Source organism: Magnolia sinica, chromosome 7, assembly GCF_029962835.1.
Source record: "Magnolia sinica isolate HGM2019 chromosome 7, MsV1, whole genome shotgun sequence".
Lineage (NCBI taxonomy): Eukaryota > Viridiplantae > Streptophyta > Magnoliopsida > Magnoliales > Magnoliaceae > Magnolia > Magnolia sinica.
Window position 1 is genome coordinate 43002793 of NC_080579.1, and position 19872 is coordinate 43022664.

At 39.6% G+C, this 19872-nt stretch overlaps 1 protein-coding gene across 2 annotated transcripts in view; it reads left to right on the forward strand.

Moving 5' to 3' along the window:
- Nucleotides 1-19872, forward strand: part of LOC131251308 (ubiquitin receptor RAD23c-like) — a 68707-nt gene that overhangs the window by 13372 nt on the left and 35463 nt on the right. Inside the window, exons 3-6 of one of the 2 annotated variants that reach the window (XM_058251953.1) lie at nucleotides 83-136; nucleotides 11394-11476; nucleotides 11557-11634; nucleotides 17685-17862. In XM_058251953.1, coding sequence (XP_058107936.1) covers nucleotides 83-136; nucleotides 11394-11476; nucleotides 11557-11634; nucleotides 17685-17862 — 393 coding nt within the window. The remainder of the gene's footprint in view (nucleotides 1-82; nucleotides 137-11393; nucleotides 11477-11556; nucleotides 11635-17684; nucleotides 17863-19872) is intronic. The other variant, XM_058251954.1, reaches the window with a different exon arrangement.

Consider the following 19872-nt stretch of genomic DNA (forward strand, 5'->3'; position numbering starts at 1 on the left):
AAGGCACTAGATGTATATGGATGGCAATATTTATCTTGTTTGCATCAATTCATTGACATGACATGCTCTTTAATGTTTCTAGCCGAAGGGTTCGTCGAGTGTATCGTCAACCACGGCAGCTACACCCACAAGTCAGGTAAACTTCCATAGTTATCTTCGTTGTTCCCCTTTTGGTTTTTAGTTTTCCTTTGCATTTATTTATTTGGATCATGCCAACCTGGCCATTGTCATTATTAAGAAAATTGCACACATTATAGATGTGGGATAAAAGCTTTTGAAGGAAGGCCTATAAAATTTTAAAGAGGGTCTGATTTGCAAACCTGGAAAATAGGATATCAATGATGGCAATCTAGCAGTACATTTTATTTAATCTAGAAAAATAACATTTCATAAATAAAAATATAAAATAAAAACTCCCTTTTCAATGGATCATAGTATAATTTCTCACTACAGATTTGCCTATTTTAGTGAGTCATATGGTACTTGATCCTTTCTCACCGACTATGGTACCATAATGATTAGGGCATATATGCCATGTGCAACATGACTGGATACATGTGTCTCCGTAATAATATCATGTCATTACTTTCTTAATTTTTGAGATTGGGGGAGACAATACGTCGACATTAATTTTTTTCCTTCCCTTATGAAATGAGGGGTGAATAATCTTATCAATCTAAAGTACATATTTTAAGAAATAAAGGAAGAAATTGTAAATAAAGGAAGTAAAAATATAAGAGTTCACCAAAAAATAAATAAAGGAGAAGACTATAAGGCATCTTGTGTCAATAAAAATTCGCTTAAGCTTTAAACATTTTGAAATTGTTAAGGTGAGACAGTGTGAAACGAGAAGGAACTTAGTGTAGGAACCTTTTACTTATAGGTGCTAGACTAGTGCCATCCTTGAACTCTTACTCCCACACTTGTTGGCAATTTTTTATTTTTGAGAGAACAAAAACTTTATTAGAAAGCTCGCAAAAGGGAGAAAAGAATATAACAAAAACCAACTAGCCTAAACAGAACGACTAGTGGCAGAAATAACATTAACATAGACAACCCAACTAGAAACCAAGAACTATACTTTCCTAATAACCTCTTCAACGCTGGTATTCTCATTTCGGAAGCAACATTCATTCCTAGCACCCTAGATAGCCCACAAAATAGTCATGATGGTTAATCTCTACATAGCTTTACCACCAACTCCACTCCCACGCCATGCCCACATGAAGTTTAACCACTGATTCTGGCGTCACCCAAGCAGTGTTGAAGAAGCTCAAAAAATGCTCCCACACTCTAGAAGTGAACTGGCAATGGATAAAAAGGTGATCAATTGACTTCGCATCCTTCATACACAAAAGGCAAATGTTGGGAGGATAAGGGATCTCCTCTGCAGGTTTGTCCATTGTAAAGATTCTCTTCCAATCCACTAGCTAAGGCAAAAGCCACCACTGGAGGAGCACTATAAAATCATTGATGGTAGGGATGCAACGGATTGGGAGTGTAATATGACAAATTGATTAACCAAAATAGCGATCTCACCGAAAGTTTGTTGGAGGGATGCACCTTCGAAACCAATGAATCTATCTTTATGGGAGAAGGTGTTTAATCCTTCAGATGTTGAAGAAGCCCAATGAACTTAGTAACCTCATCATCTGACATATTCCTATGGCATGGGGGATTCCAAACTACCTAACCACTGCAAATAGAGAATAGTCTGCTACCAAGATAAAACAATCGGAAGTGACAATGACCACTTAAAGGAAATGGTTTTGAAGTGCACTATTGCTGCACCAAACATCCACCCAAAAAACGAAAACGACTCCCATTGCCAAGAGAAAGCAATTCCCCTACGAACCAAGTGTTCGGTCTCCACAATCGCCTTCCAAATGGAAGAGGCTCTATAAAGAGATCTCTTTACAAACCATTCGCCCACTGTCAAGCCATATTTGTTAACTATCACCACCTTCTATAGCCTTCTTGACTCGGAGCCAAATCTCCAAACCCACTTCCAAGTAGGTTGAGATTCATATCCCTCAAACTTCTAATGCCAAAACCCCCCCTCCTCTATTGGCCTACACGCCTCTTCCCACTTCAAAAGGTGAAACTTCCTCCTATCATTATCCCCTTTCCAAAGAAAGTCTCTTCTTAACTTCTCAAGCCTAACCAACACCGACTTGGGGCATTTAAAAAGAGACGAAATATATGGGCATATTGGAGAAGATGGAAAAGACCCCACCTTGCACCCAAATATGCTTGCAAGCCGACGCAACTCCTTTCCATCAACCTTGATACCTAACATCTCAGATTTGGCAACATTGATATTTAGGCCCGGCAGCTTCAAAACATATTGTAATTTTCTGGAGATTGTCGATTGAAGCCACGCCTGCGTCACAAAAGAGCAATTTATCACTCGCATACTAAAGATGGCTAATCTGAGGCCCAACATTTGAGGTCATGAATCCATTGAAAAGCCTATTTTCCACCCCTTTATGGAGCATCTTGCTGAGCACCTCCCCTATCACCACAAATAAATAAGGCGATAAAGGACCTCCCAGACGAAGATCCCTAGAAGCTCTAAAGAAACCTTTTGGCGAACCATTAATGAGAATGGAGAAAGAGGTAGAGTGCACACAAGATTGATCCACCCCCTTTATTTCGAACCACAACCCAGTCTGATGAGCATATAATCAAGAAATTCCCAATCAACATGATCATAAGCCTTTTCGATGTCCAATTTGTAGACTATCCGGCTTCTTTTCTCCATGTTCCTGGCATCAACACATTCGTGAGCAATAAGTGCGTTGTCCAGGATCTGTTTGCCCGTGATGAAAGCACCCTGATTCTCAAAAATTATGTTGGAACGTTCTTGAACCTTGTTGCAAGGACCTTGGACATTTATAATTGCTAATATCTTAATATAGATGTTTCCCTACACCCACACTTTCATCTATTGCTCTTCCCTTGATGCTTCATTTAACTATTCATAGAAACCTTTCCATACTTGGTTTTGAAATAAACTTCCTTAAGATTTAAATTCAAATTGAAAGATTTAATTTTATCTTTCTTTGATCCAAATAATCCCATCAATATCTGTTTTGTGAGACAGTCCTTTGTGTCCGGGGGTCTAAACATCCCGATTCTCTAGGAGAAGAGTCTCGGCATATCACATATGCATGGTTGGTGTTGGATTTGATCGACATGTGATACTTCTCTTAGAAAAATCGATGTAAAATGTGTGATTCATATGATTTTAGAACCTAATTCTATTTACATTAGACTCTAGTCCACTTGTAGTTTGATTCACTTGTTTCCTTGCATGGTTAATCCCAACCGATACATCCAACAATATATAAAACTTGAGCTAATTACGAGGTATTCAATAGTGGTAATGGTGGTCATAAGTTATGGCCGTAATGGTCAATTTTTTTAAAATAAATTATAAAGGCCCCATATTGGCTCATTACACCTTTGTATTAGCCTGTAATGGGCGCATGATGGGCCGTTCTTTTTCAGAACAAGCATTATCACCCTATAAGTAATAATGGATCCCACTGAGACAATTATGCGACAAATGTTACTGCTGTTATATAACCATTTTTTAATACTATGGCAAATTGTGCTATTAGTCTTCATGAAAATGTCTAAGTGGTGGAGAAGCATCATGATTCCTATTTACAAGAACAAAAAAGACGCATGAAGTTGCAGAATTTATTAGGAAATTAAACTTATGATTAGAACATGAACCTTAGAGAGAATGTAGTAGAGCAAAGACTAAAGAAACAAGGTTATTAGCCAATTATTTGGCTTCGTGTGAGGGAGATGAACAATTTAAGCTTATTTTCTACCTCGGACATTTTATGGACAAGTATAGAAGGGAATGATTTTATATATGGTTTTTAATTGCTTAAAGAACGAATGCAATAATGTACCTTGGGAGTTTTTGTAGTGGGCAACAAGTAGGAAAGAGATCTCCATAATTAAGGAGTGATTGTGCTACTACAAGATTGCTAATGGCTGATGGTGGGGTAGATGCATTTCTGAAAGTGGTGTGTCTCAAATTGGGCTCCACATTGTTGCACTTATTGTAGATAAATCTAGGATGAGGTTCCCTATTGTATGTTCTTTGCCATCGATGTGTTGCTAGTCGATGAAACTAGAGGGGGATAATGATAAATTGGAGGTTTGGAAGATGGGAAATTGGCAGGATGGGTTTCAATGGAGGATGGCGCGGAGGCAAGGGTGGTCTGGATGAAACCAAAGGTGGTTCAGAGGCTTGGACATCTTTCAAGTTTTCAGTGGTGTCTATGACCAAGGAAGGGACAAGCTTGCCCCATATTAGTGATTGGCTTCTCGAATGTTGTGGTTTGTGATCAGGGGAATATTCTTTGAAATCTATAGAAGCTAATGAGGTTTCGATATGCCTTTGACAGGGTGGGGACATCGATAGCTTGATATTAGCGGGGGCTATGCACAGAGATGGACCGATCATCTTCATTTGTGGATGGGAGGAATACTTGGTGATTGGCATGGAGGATCGTTGGTTTCTGATATAGGGAATCCCCTTGGAATTCTAGTTTGAGGACTTCTTTTTAGCCGTCGCGTCTTGTGTGGAAGATTTTGTTCAAGTTGACCTTGTAATGAAAGTCAAGGAGGAATTGGGAGTTGCTAGAGTTTGGGTTAAAGGGAAGAATTCATTGGGGAGATCCGTCTACTATTTTTGTGGCGACTGGGGAGAATCTTCTGTAGTTGCAGGTCCAACGAGAGGAGTCCGGGAGCAAAACCCTTTGTTGGGGGGAGCTATGGAGAAGAATAAAGGTTTGAGCTTGCTTGGAAGGGGCTATGATGGTGATGCCTCATTATGCTGAGAAGATGGTTGAGTTGCCGCCTATTAAGGGTTCAATGCCTAATGAGTTGAGGTTTGGACTCCTGCCAATTGCAGAGGGCAATGGAGAAATCACTAAGGAGAAATTTCTATGGGCTAAGGATATTTTGGAGAGGATTGGGGGGGCATGGTAGGGCTACCTTTTGAAAGGGATGGGGATGTATATGACTTTGATCAACTTCTTTTTAGCCGTCGCGTCTTGTGTGGGAGATTTTGTTCAAGTTGACCCTGTAACGAAAATCAGGGAGGAATTGGGAGTTGCTAGGGTTTGAGTTAAAAGGAAGAAATCATTTGGGAGATCCGTCTACTATTTTTGTGGCGATTGGGGAGAATCTTTTGTAGTTGTAGGTCTAACGAGAGGAGTCCTGGAGCAAAACCCTTCGTTTGGGGGGAGCTAGTGAGAAGAAGAAAGGTTGGAGCTTGCTTGGAAGGGGCTGTGATGGTGATGGCTCATTATGCTGAGAAGATGGTTGAGTTGCCACCTATTAGGGGTTCAATGCCTGATGAGTTGAGGTTTGGACTCCTGCCGATTGTAGAGGGCAACGGAGAAATCACTAAGGAGAAATTTCTATGGGCTAAGGATATTTTGGAGAGGATTTTGGGGTAGGGCTATCTTTTGAAAGGGATGGGGATGTATATGACTTTGATCAATTTCTTTAGGCTAAGGGAGCTCAACGACAACAAAATTGCTACACCCTGAAGAATAAGAAGTCTCCTAAAGACATGCGGGAACTACAAGTCTTGAATGCTCAATTAACTATGATGCAGCGACAATTAGCAGCAATAGTAAGAGGGTAAGATCGGGGAAAGTTGTTTCTCAATGATTGTTCTATCTTGGAATGTGAGAGGCTTGGGGTGCAAGGTCAAGCGGGGGCAGGTCAGGAAAGTTTACAGGAAAGCAAGGGCAAATATCGTTGCCCTTTAGGAAACTAAATTGCAGGTTGTGGATAAAGTTATGGTTGATTTTATTTGGGAGGCTAAATTCAAAGAATGGGATTCTGTTGATGCAGCTGGGGGGGGGGGGAGGGGGGGATTTTACTTTGTTGGAAGGCAGACAAATGGAAGAAAGTTGATTGTTTTGCTAGGTCTCTCTCTCTGTCCTTCTATGTGACTTTGTCTCTAGGTTTAGGTGGATCTTCTCAGCTATATATGGTCCTTGTTCTTATTACTTGCATGATCAGTTTTGGGGCGAATTAGATAATAATAGAATGAGGTGGGCTGATCCTTGGTGCATCGACATAGATTTCAATGTCGTGCGATTTTCTTTTTGAGAAATCGAGGGGCGAAAGGATTTCTAAAAGCATGAAGAATATTTTAGTTGCGTAAACTGTCATGATTTGGTTGACTTACCTCTGGGGGAGCCAAATTTACGTGGTTTAACAGTGAAGTGGAACAATCCTTATCTCTGTAGGATAGATTTCTTGTTTCTGCAGATTGGCTGGATCGCTTCCAGCTGGTTAATTAGCGGGCCTTCCCAAGGATAACTTCTGATCATCGCCCCATTATTTTGGAACTAGTTGAAGATAACTAGGGTTCTAGACCTTTCAAGTTCGAAGCTACGTGGTTGGAAATTGAAGGTTTTGCGTACTTAGTTGCGGAATGGTGGTCCTCTTTCATAATTGTCCGGTTTGCTGGTTTTTAGCTTGCTAGGAAGCTTAAACTTCTTAAGGAAAAGATTAATGTGTGGAATAAAGAGGTTCTTGGGGCTTGTGAGAGTTTGATTCCATGACTAAGGAGATCGTGAAGGTAGATTTGCTTGAGGAGAGAGGAGATCTTTCTCCCGAGGGTAGAGACATGAGGACAGAGCTCTCTCTCAATTATGCCAAGTGTTCAAAGGAAGAGGAGATCATATGACGACAGAGATCAAGGGCAGTATGGCTCAAAGAAGGGGATAATAATACCCCATTTTTCTATAGCATTATTAGCGTGCCAGCCCGAGGAAGCAAAATCTCTAGTTTGATTGTTAATGGGACTTCAACTTCGGACAAAGGAAAGATCCGTAACTTTGTAGTCCAGTTTTATTTGAATCTCCACTCCGAGGACAATTGGAAGAGGCCAAGATTAGAGAAGCTTGATTTCTTGCAGTTGGATAGTGTTAATGTCTCGCGGTTGGAAGCTCCTTTTTTTGAGGAAGAGGTTAAAGTTCCCTTGATTTCTATGTGTGAGGATAAGGATCCGGACGCTGATGGCTTTCATATGCGTTTCTTTTAAAGATTCTGGGACCTTCTCAAATACGATATTATCGACTCTCTAACCGAATTTCATGATCTCAACTGCTTATATCGGGCCGACTTTTATTGCCCTCATTCCTAAGGTTAAAGGGGTTGCCCTGCTTAAAGACTATAGATTGATTAGCCTCATTGGAAGCCTGTATAAATCGATGGCCAAGATTCTTACATTTAGATTCAAGGGAGATCTCAAAGTTTCAAGGGGCTTTTGTGGCAGGAACGCAAATTCTAGAAAGTGAGCTAATAGCTCATGAGAGCATTGATTCCGGGTTAGAGAAAAGTGGAGCAGTATTGTTTGTAAAATAGGATTTGGAAAAAGGCTTATGATCATGACGATTGGAAATTCCTCGACTACATGTTTGGCAGATTGGGTTTTGGTTGGAAATGGAGAGATTGGATGAAAGCATGTGTGCAGTCTCCCTCGTTCTCTATTCTGGCCAATGGTTCTCCGAAAGGATTCTTAAAAGCATCTAGGGGCTTGAGACAGGGGGATCCTTTATGCCCTTATTTGTTCGTTATTGTGGGAGAGGTGACGAGCTAGATGTTTCAAAAAAGGAAGCGAATGATTTATTCTGTGGCTTCAAAACATCTGCAGATGGATATTTCATTAGTCATCTACAGTATGCCGACGACACTATTGTTTTGTGATGCAGAAGAGTCTATGGTGGATAGCTTGCTGAAGCTAATTGTTTATTTCGAGGTGGTGTTAGGGTTAAAGATTAATGTTGCCAAGACCGAGATGTTGGGGGTGCATGTGAGTGATGATCAGTTGCGCAACCTTGCGGCCACTTTTGGTTTTAAAGTTGGGTCTTTTCGCACAACGTATCTTGGGCTCCCTTTTTGTATTGGGAAACCTTCTAAGTATCTTTGGGATAAGGTGATCAAAAGAATTGAGAGGAAACTTGCATCTTGGATTTGTAGGTATCTTTCTTTGGGAGACCGGTTGACGCTCATCAAGTTTGCTTTTTCTAATATGCCAATGTATTTCTTGTCTTTGTTCAAATGTGTTCTATAGGCTTGATAGACTAAGAGAGTTCTTTTGGAAAGGAGCCTTTGATTCTAATAAGTTCCATTTGCTAAAGTGGTCGGAGGTTTGTAAATCGATCGTTGAGGGGGGAGCAGAGATTAACAGGTTGGAAGATGTGAATTTAGCTCTTCTAGGGAAATGGATGTGGAGGCTTGGTTGGGAAGAAGGAAGGTTATGTAGGGACATCATAACTAAGAAATATGGGGTTTAGGAGGGAGGTTGTTTCGTGAACAAATTGTCGCTATATAGAGCCTCTAACATTTGGAAAGCGGTTTCGGCATCCGATCATTTCGTCTGTGGGTGGATTGCTTTTGCATTGGGGGATGTTTGTTGCATTCGCTTTTGGGTGGACATATGGTGTGGTAATTGTGCCTTGCAAGATCTTTTCCCTAAGGTGGTGTGGCTTGCTCCTAACCGCTTCATTTTTGTGGTGGATTGCCTCTCTATAATTGGAGATTTGGTGGTGTGGAGTCCTCCTTACTGGGGGAATATGTTGGATTAGGAGTTCAAAGAGTTCACAGAGCTTTTAGATCATCTCAAGTGTGTTTTCCTCGCCTTAGACATTGCAGATTTGATGATCTGGAAAGATCATTTTTCTGGGAAGTTCTCAGTCCGATCCCTAGTAAAGAGTATTCGTGATCCTCCCGTCTTATCTTCGCCGCCTCACCATTTCCACCATTGGTTTTATGGAGCCCCTCCAAGGGTTGTTTTTTTTTTTTTTTTTTGCCAGTGGGCCGCAAGTGGATTCTCACTATGGATACTCTTCTGAGGAGAGAGCTCATTCTCCCCAATATATGCTTCACGTTCATGGAGAACGCAGAATCAATTGATTATCTTTTTTCCACTGCCCTTTTGCCACCAAAGTTTGGTTGCATTTCTTCTTCTTATCTTCGCCGCCTCACCATTTCCACCATTGGTTTTATGGAGCCCCTCCAAAGGTTGTGTTTTTTTTTTTTTGCCAGTGGGCCGCAAGCGGATTCTCACTATGGATACTCTTCTGAGGAGAGCGCTCATTCTCCCCAATATATGCTTCACGTGCATGGAGAATGCGGAATCAATTGATCATCTTTTTATTCACTGCCCTTTTGCCACCAAAGTTTAGTTCCATTTCTTCTTCTTATCTTCGCCGCCTCACCATTTCCACCATTGGTTTTATGGAGCCCCTCCAAAGGTTGTGTTTTTTTTTTTTTTTTGGCCAGTGGGCCGCAAGCGGATTCTCACTATGGATACTCTTCTGAGGAGAGCGCTCATTCTCCCCAATATATGATGCACGTGCATGGAGAACGCGGAATCAATTGATCATCTTTTTATCCACTACCCTTTTGCCACCAAAGTTTGGTTGCATTTCTTCTTCTTCCTCCATGTTGATTGGGGTATGCCGAGTTTTTAGATCTTTTGAGGGGAGGGCATGGCATGGGGGAGGCATAGGGAAAGCCGGAAAGGCGGTGTGGAGGTTGACTCTCATGGCTGTTTTTTGGGCAATTTGGGGTGCTAGAAATGGCATTTGTTTCCGAAATGAAATAGTAGGGGTCAACGAGGTTGTTAGGCGTGTGAAAGGGCTTGTATCTAGTTGGGTGGCGTATGTTAAGGCCGATTTGGTCGACAATCCTTTTTGGTCTTCTTAGTCGTGTTGGTGGTGTGTGGGTTGTATTCTTTGCCGCTTTTGCGGCCTTCTCAATAAAACTGTTCTCTCCAAAAAAAAAGAAGTTAGTAAAGCTATGACAGATCTGGAGTGCAACCTTGATAGGAACAGTCAGGTATTTCAAGTCTTAGTTAAAATTTGATGGCTAAAGGGTCCTCAAAGGTGATATATTTGATCATCCATGCTCTATCATTCATAACTATATGCAGAGATTGAGGTGGATGCTTCCAATAGAATTGGAGCTGAGTGATGATGCAAAAGGATAATGAGAGGTCATCTGGTGAAGACAATGAAGGCAATCTCCACAGCTTCCCTTCTGTTTCTATAAAATTTCAGTTGGTCTTTAAAAAAAATAAAAAGAAAGATGAAGTGGAGATGCAACCCTTGAGTGTTGCATGGTTGACGCATATGCTAGCTAAACTTCAAGGGAAACTTTACATGATAACTATTAAACCAGCTGTGTTATGTATGCAGCATGTTCAGAAGTTAAGAGGCAATATGAATAGAGGATCAATGTTACAGAGATGAGGAGCTAGAGATGGGTGTCTGGGAAGACTTGGAAGGATAGAGTTGAGAGTGAGGTTACTTGGACCAACCTGGGAGCAGTCTCAATTGGAGATAAAATGATGGAGAAACTATTGAGATTGTTCTGCCATGTGCTAACCAAATTTAAGAAGTTCCTAGTAAGGAATTTGATTCATGTTGAAGGGCTTCTCAGAACCAAAAAGAAGGACAAGCAGAAGACCTGCAAGGACTTGGATAGAAGTCATGGGAGGGGTTATATATGCCTTTTCACTTACTGAAAATAATGCCTTGGGAGTTTTTGATGAAACTGGGATCATATAGTTGACCCAAATATTTCGAACCCAGTTATGATGATGATGATGAGATGCACAAATTCAATTAAAGTGAATTTTCCCTTAAAAGAACTGAAAACATCGAAGGAACACTACTCTAATGAGAAAAGTGCAGCTATTAAAGTGTGTGGAAATCTTGTCATATTCACCTCATAAACCATCATTGACCAAATGAAAGTTTTTTACATTTCTGATCCTCATGTAGGAATCTATCTTTCATTGCTGACCATGCATATGCCTCTGCATTGAGAGCCTTTGGTAGCAGGCAGCTGGGCTTCTGTCCTATCTGCTGTGCCTTTTAACCCTTAACACAATTTAACCCTTTTAACCCTCTCAGCTGGGAGTAATTGTACTGTCTGCCTGAGTCTGGGTGTCTGCCTGAGTCTTCGGAATGTACCTTTGTGTTTGCTTTACTTTCTCCCTGTATAGCAAATTGCAAAGAAAAGTTTGTAGCACTTCCTAGTTGTTACATTGGTTTTCTTGGCACTTGCATAATCTTAGTGTTATCTGAGTGATCTGATGTACCATCATTAGAAATTCTTATAAGACATGCTTTCTTTAGGTAGCCTTCTTGAAAGTTGAGTCTAGTCCTAGAATGGTCCAAAGCAGTTACGGTAAATGGGGATTGTATTTTGGGCCTTAGGTCAGTTTCTTGTAAGGGGTTTGTGGCTTTTTGTATGCGGATGATGACTTGCCATCCCTTTTGGCTTAATAAAAATTGCAGTGATCCTTCAAAACAAAGGTTTTCTTTATGCAGGCACCAGTAATAGGTTCTTCACCACCTAATACTTCAACTCCAGCATCAACAATGCCTGAAGCTCCTACAGCAACCTTGGCTCTGTGAGTCTTTCTTTCCCACATTCAGGCTCTGTGCTAATTCATGATAAATTTAATATAATTATGTTGTTTTGGTGGACCAGGCCGCCTTCTTTGGCTGCACCTGCACCTACTCCAACTGCCACAACTTCGCCAACTTCTACCACTGCTGCTGCTCCATCGTAAGTACTTCTGTGCTTAAATTTTAACTATTACCATCAAGACTGTTACCATTGGAGGAGAAAGTTCACTTTTTGTAGAGCTGCCTCATGTGGGTCGTGCAGTAGATAAGGCTGCCCTGGTTGTTAGAGGAAATTCACATCCCAATGTATTTCCAGCTGCATATAGCTCCCTTGATTTCATCAGAAGCATTGGATCTAGGAGTGGAACTGGGCAGGCTTTCCTGGATCCAGCCTGTGTTCAGTTCCCTTTGGTTTGGGCATTCATTTTGAGGCCTAATGGCTAATTAGGCTGGGCATGGTTGTGCCTTTGCACAAAGGCCAGAATTGACAGCCAGCCCATCCTGACTTAACTCTCTTGGAATGATTAACTTGGCTAGCAGCAGGCTTGGTAGGCCAGCCTTGGACCTAGATACTTATCTAATTGATGGGTCAAGCTTGGGCTGTGTATGATGACATGATCAGTCAAACCTGTTTTGAAATTTGCGTAGGTGGCAAGATCTGCTTTGGGTGCTTGAGCTTTTCTTGCTCGACTTAAATCAACAGGTTCTCTTAGCTACTGCTTCAGTTTTAGTTGTTAACGCATGCACACGTGTTAGTCAATGTTTGGCATTGATCACTAGTAGGCTAACTTCACTAGTAGTTTGCTATTGTCAACATTGTTATTGTGTCGCAAATCGTAATAGGGTTGAATTGTATCAAATTGCAAATCATAAGATAATTTATAATTTTCTTAAAAATTTGAAAAAAAGGAAAAATATAAATAAGTCAGAAAAAAAAATTTAAAACTCATCAATCATCCTTTTGCCATCAATATCCACCAAGCAATATCATGTCATGATAGTGTTAAAGGATTCTCATCATTCCTTTATTATTATTATTATTATTTTTGCTTTCAAAATATTTGCTTTAAAAAGCATACAAGGATCCTTCAATAATTTATGTTCTTGTTACCTTTCTTGAATGTATAACGACATTGGAAAAGTGGCATTTGATGCTGTAGATTAATGACAAAAGATATTTAGATTTGTAAACATCCTTCCACAATACACAGAAGCCAACATGATTGTATGTTCGTAACCATCCATAAAAACATTCCACACAAGTTGTACATCAATTGGGTGTTTCGACCAGTTAAGAAGTAAAAAATCATAAAAAAAGCTCCATGATTTAATGTTAAAGTGAATATATATCATTTAATCTCTTATAAAGAACAAATAAAATAATGAACCTTTTCTAAACAATTCTTAAAGCTCCCACCAATTTTAAAAACAAAAAAATGAAAGCCAAGTAAAGCTTAAAATAGAAGAGAACAAGTATAATTTGAATCGTAAATTGTAGGATTCAAATCATAGAATCTTAGGATTCATATAAGAAGGGATTCAAGGTGGGATTCAAATAATTTTGCTTAAGATTTAACTCCAATTGCATATCGTAAATCGTAGGATTTTGACAACACTTAACGTTGCTATGGAATGTCTCGCCTCATGTAGTTCCATGACATGTGCTTACAACAATTGTGCCAACAACTTCAATGCTTATTTGAATCAGCTTGGTATCAGTAGAAAACAAATGTTTACTCCCCAAACATGCATCAATTACAACCAAGTAGGAATGAGTCTTGTCAGTTTTTGGGCAAGTTACACTCTGGAATCAATATTTGGAACGGTGTTGAATGGTGATCAGAAGTTAAGCAATTTCCCAAAAAGCAAGGGGGTTGTACTGTGGTATTCATTATCTTGAACATTGGCCTGTGAAGCGGAGGTTTTGATTTCTGGCCTTGGCCCATCTATGTGTTGTACCTAGATCAACAATCCAATGACTAAACATTTCTGTCACATGCGCGGTGAGGAAGTAGCTGTTTAGAACTTCTAGGGCATGTTCGTATATGTAGTTCTTCTATCCCCACGTACACCTCTACATGCAACTACCTTTCTGTTCTGTAGGGCATTTGTCTGTGCACTGATGGGCTTCAATTTGGTCCAAAATCTGGCCGGTTCACTCATTAGCTGGACCATGTGTTATGAGGGCCACAAGGCATGTTTACATAGATTGGCAATCTTGTAAATGTTTGGGAGCCACAAGAAGAACCTCCAAGTTTCTTAGAGACTATTGGGTGGTTGAGTTCACGTTCCCATTAAAAGATGCTGGTGCTGTCATCTTGTGAAATGCCTAGTGCCTGAATGGCTTTGATTGCCGTGTGTGTTTGTTTGTCGGCTCACTATGGTGTATGGCCAAGGTATTCCGTTTCGGTAACGGTGGCCATAATGGTCACCAATATTGTTGATACGGGTAACGGCTGATGCGGGGGTGTAATGACCATTACGTCCCCCATAATAGTTGAAAATTTTCTTTTGCCTGAAAATTTCTGAAAAAATATCTAGAAAATCCAGAATAATGTAAAATTTCCAAATATGTATTCATTTCTAATTTATTTTATTTTATTGTTTTGGATATGTTTATGGAAGTGTAACGGTCCACTCTTTGGGGAGTGTTGTATCGAGCTGTCTAGTGAATTTGTGAACATGAGAAATATTTACACATCACAATCAAGCATTAGAACTAGAAATCATAAAAAATGCATAAATACTGTTTTTTCAATTTTTTTGAAAAAAAAGGCCCTCAAAGCTTCTATTCGTTCAAATCACTTCAATTTATGGTTTTAATCTTAAAAACTATAGCAAGAGAGGTTGAAAGCTATTATAAAATGATCTAGGAGAGTCTTTAGAATGAGAAAAGTGAAAAAAAAAGAGAAGATTTAAATAGAAATAAAAAAGTGGTTATTTTTTGACTGTTATAGGGGTAACGGTTGTTATGCCCTGTAACGACCGATACGGTCCCAAAAAACCAACTGCCTCGTTTCACCCCCGTATCGCATAATGGTCATGGCTATCACTTATACGTATCGGCCTTTACGGGCGTATCGTAACAGATACAGAACACTTGGTGTATGACATCCAATTTTTCCAGCAGGGTCTTCTCGTCAGGCAAAGGGGATGCCCAAAAAACAAGATATTCCATAATAGTAATGATGGCCGTAATGGCCGCCATCGTTACCTTTATGATACAGGTTGTAACGGCTGTTACAGTCTCTCACTCTCTTTTTATTTTAATTTATTAAATTATTATTAAAAGTAAAAACCTAAGAAACCTGTATCTACCCTGTAACATTGAAAAAAATCTGAAAAACTTGTATCTACCTCGTAACAGACCATTTTGGGTATGTTATGGCCTTTACAGGGGGTATAACGGGCCATTAATGACAATTATAGGTCACTTTTTGCATAATGACTGTTACGGCCGTTACGACCTTGTAACTAGTAATGGTTGCCACTGTTATTTACATAACGGCCTTTACGATCCCGTAATGGTTTTTATGACACACCATGCCAAAAAATCATCCCTTTCTAGTTACGCGGTGGGAAAAACCATAGAAAAATGAACAATAACCCAAAAACTTCCAAATTCGCCTGGTGCCCATCGATGGTTGGATTCACCAAATTCTTGGGCTATCTGATAGGGTCCAATGGAGCCCTATCAAGCCCACGTGGAAGAGGGGAGGGCATCCTCTTGTGTAAAACACGGTTGAAGGTAAAAATTATCTACATTTCATTGTTTCCTAAGAGAGATACATAAAAAGAGCGACAAAATCTTACCTAGATGGCAAGATAAACACAAATACTAACAAGTAAGCAAATTTCCTAGTTAAACACAAATACTAACAACTAAGATACTTAATCACAAATGCTAATAGCTAGTAAATCTCCTATTTTAGAGGAGTAAAGAGAACTACTACTAAGATAGCCCCCTCTACTAGCCACATAAGCATGCATGACTTGTGTGAATAGGTTGGGCACATAACGTTGCCCCCTCTAAAGCTCGCTCATGTCCTCATGACGCAGATGTAGGAAAACATTGATGGAGATCATGCCATAGTTCCCACGTAGCCATGGTCTGTTGTAACAACCATTACAAGACTATAAAGGCCGTTAAGTAAAGGTAACGGTGGGAACCATTATACGTTACAGGGCCGTTATGGAAAAAAGATTCGTAACTACCATCATAACCCCCGTAATGGCCTGTTATGCCTCCTGAAAGGCCATAACAGGGTTCCTAATGGTTCATTATAGGGCCGATACATGTTTTTTGGATTTTTTTTTTTTTCAATAGAAAAAAGAGATCGTAATGACCAATATGGGGGCTGTAATGGCTGTATAGCCCGTATCGTAAAGGTAATGGTGGTGGCTGTTACGACCACTGTTAGCGGTACGGAAACCTTGCACATATGGCATGCCAAGAAACCTCCACCATCGAATTAGGGTCATATTTCGCTAGCAACAAGTCGAGTGGTTTCAGTTCCTTAATCATAAAGATTTGCATTTGTTTACAATGATGGCTTGGTGTGAAGCATTCATTGCAGTAATAACAAAAAGGCCTTGATCACGTCTGACTCTCATATCTTCGGGTGTGATATTTTTAAAATGAGCTGTGCTCGCTCCATGCTAAGTTTTTGGGTGGGATTGCGCATGTGCAATATTTGACCCCATGCTTACAATCCTTCCCGAACTTGTCGGCATTGAAACATAACTAGATATCAGTTGTAAACACTTTCTCAAGCATCTAAGCTTTTCCTCTTGGCGACGAGCCAACCCCATTACTTCCTGTAGAGTAGAGGTTCGAAACATCAACACTTCTTGGCCAACCTCATACGCAACCCTTAAATAAACGTGCCTATTAGAGCCTGATTTGTACATCCTTCAACGCGTTGGCAAGGTGTTCAAATTCGTTTTGATAGTTGTGGACGGTTCTTGTTCCTTGCCGTAATTTTGCCAACATGTTATCAAGATTCTCGCAATCGATTGGCCTAAAATGGACCAACATGACATCTGTCATTTTCCTCCGCGAGGTGTTAGGGTTCACATGCCTATACCATTGAAACCACATTGATGTAGGTCAATTTATGTAGAATAAGGCAGGGAGAACCTTCTCATTTTTTGTTGTTCAATGGTAGTGGGGAAATTGCTCAAATTTGTAAATTAACTCTAATGGGTCATGCCCATTGAAGTGGAGAAAATCAATATGAGTGAAATGTGGTTGAATCCTTCCATTGCTTTGCCCGTTTGAATTCGCAATGTTGGATTCCTTGACTCCTTGATTGCTTTCCAATGGCGGTGAAGGGAAGTTGCAAAGTGAGGCATTCCAACGTCTATTGGATTGATTTGAACTTGGTGTTAATGTGATCCCAAGCTTCCTCCAAATGCTCCACCTCTCTCCATTAGATTAGGCTTATTCTGTTTCTTCTCTGTCTTCCTTGGAATGCCCTAGGAAGGGTGGCTCTAATACCAAATGAAAGGGTCCAAGCCTTATCAAGCCCACGCGGAAAGGCGTCCTCTTGTGTAAAACATGGTTGAAGGTAAAAATTATCTACATTCCATTATTATCCAAGAAAACTACATAAAAAGAGCTACAAAATCTTACCTAGATGGCAAGATAAACACAAGTACTGACAATTAAGCAAATTTCCAAGTTCAACACAAATATTAGCAACTAAGCAAATCTCCTACTTATTCACAAATACTAATAGCTAGCAAATCTCCTATTTTAGAGGAGTAAAAATAGCAATTACTAAGATAGTCCCTCTACTAGCCACGTCAGCATGTAGGACTTGCGTGAGTAAGTTGGGCACATAACAACATACCATTGTAATAGTGGGTGAGGTGGGGTGACCCTGCTTACGAGGTTGGGTGACCTTGTTTACATGTATTCTATTGCTTCAAGTAAAGATTTCTTTGAAATAATTTCATTTAGCCATTATAATTTGGCTCTTCTTTCTCTCATAACCGTATAAAGAATGCTCTGTTTTCTAATCAATTTGTTGGAGCTTGAACATGGATTGCAGTATCTAATATACTTGACATTGTAGTCATCACACACTGCTATTTTTCACTGATTATTTTTGAAGTTCGGAGTTTCTCACAACAAGGCTCCATAATTTCTTAACGTGAATGGAGATGACCTCATTGCCTTGTCTCCTTAATGTTTTGTGGAGGCAGAACGGAACACGATGTCTATGGTCAAGCGGCATCAAATCTCGTTGCAGGAAATAACTTTGAGGAGGCCATTCAGCACATACTTGACATCGGTGGAGGAACATGGGACAGGGACACTGTTGTCCGTGCTCTACGTGCTGCTTACAACAACCCAGAGAGAGCTGTTGAATATTTGTATTCTGTAAGTGTGTTTTCCCATGTTTAGTTCTATTTACTTTCCTGGGAAAATGGTTTCAAGTGTATCTCCAATATAATGCATTGCACTTTGAAGCTACTTTTGGCACTATTATCATTTGGGGTCACATTTACTATTGACTATGTTTACAGATGTTTTGTTGATGTGATCTCAACTGTGTGTTTATTTGTTTCTTTATTTATTTTGCGAGCATAGCATCATAATATTGTGGAGGAATGTCGAGTCTGGGGAGTGGTGACATGTGATATATAGGGTTTTGCAGAAATTCTAGTCAAGGACCACATACTAGTTTTACATGTTCAGAGTTTGTGTATTATGGGTTGTTGAAATGTCTCTCACTGAAGTTGTGGGTGTTGTTACATATGTTTGTGGAGATTTCTAAATGTATGCATAAAGTTTCAGATTGTTATGAAGTGCAGGAATTGCTTGATGCATTTTGTCTTTTCCAGTGTGGCTTGAATGCGTGATCTGTTAGAATTTTAACCTAGGCGGTCACAAGTTGTGAGGCTGGTCCTACCTGTGTCTAGTTGTAGTTTGCCTAAGCGTGTTCTTGCCTCCACCTATGTAAATAACAAGTTTCCAACATAAGTTTTTTGTTTTTTCAATCTTTGATTACCCATTTTTTGACATCTTTTATATCTGTGTTGTGGTTTTCTTAATTTTTATCATATATATATATATATATATAATTTTAAATAGTTTTGGGGCATGACTTAGTGCACATGGGGCTCATCAAAAGTTGTGCACCCATTACTTCTCACCATTTGAAGATGTTTGGTGGGAAGATTACGCGTAGTATGGTTAACTTCCCCGAATGGCTGCAAAGGAATGATCTGGTAGACTTGCTGATGGGGACAGCCAATTTTACGTGGTTAAATGGCCAAGCTTAAGCCCATTCTATCGAAGTTAGATTGATTTTTAGTATCGGGAAGTTAGGTCAATAAATTTCCATTAACTAGCCAACAGGGGTTACCTAGACCTACTTCCAACCATTGTCCAATTTTGCTTGAAGTAGAGATGGGAAATTGAGGGCCGAGACCTTTCAAAATTGAATTAGAATGGCTTGAAGTGGTGGGTTTTATCGATCATGGCAAGGGATGGTGGGTTCTTTTGATATAATAGGCCATCCAGGTTTTATTTATTTTAATAAATTATGCCTTCTAAAGAGGAAGATCACTTGTTGGAAGGAATTTTTTCAGAGGCCGAAATGGTGTCTATTGTAAGCAGTGTTTGAATTATCTCCGATATTATCGAAATATCTCCGATATTATCTTTATCTCTAGCTCAGCGATACCGATAACATTGGCAGCGATATCGATAACGTTGGTAGTATCAGAAATTTCAAGTATTAGCGATGCATCGCTAAGTATCGCCAATGAATTGATATCGCTAATGTAATCACCAATATTTTCAACTATGTAAATTCTAGGCGTCGCTTGTATTGCCAATGTATCAATATCGCCAATGTATCGTCAATATTTTCGACTATGTAAATTTTAGGTAATGCTTGTATTGTAAGTGTCTCGACGATATTTCAATAATATCGCCAACGTATTGATATAATCAAAATTTTGTTTATTAGAAAAAGGCACATGGTTGTATGTAGTGTTCGATTTGTCATTGATAATATTGATAATATTGATAATATCTCGAATTCGATATTATCGATATCGCAACATGCGTGATATTGAGACCACAAATTTTCATTTCCTTTCCAATTGTTGATGATTTCTTGGTGAAATATCATGTGTTGTTGATATTTTGCAATATTGATGGATGTTTGGATGGAAGGTTGGATGGTTAAATAGGTCGGATGGGATGGTTGGACTGATTTCTTACAACAACACATGCTTTTAAAGCCCTATTAAATAGAAACTTGTTATATATGTATTCTTTTTGTAATTTTTTAATTTCTAAATATGCAAATATGTACATTTTAACATCTCCTGAAGTTTCGCTAAAAATTCCACCGTTTTTCCCATGGTTGCCCGCATT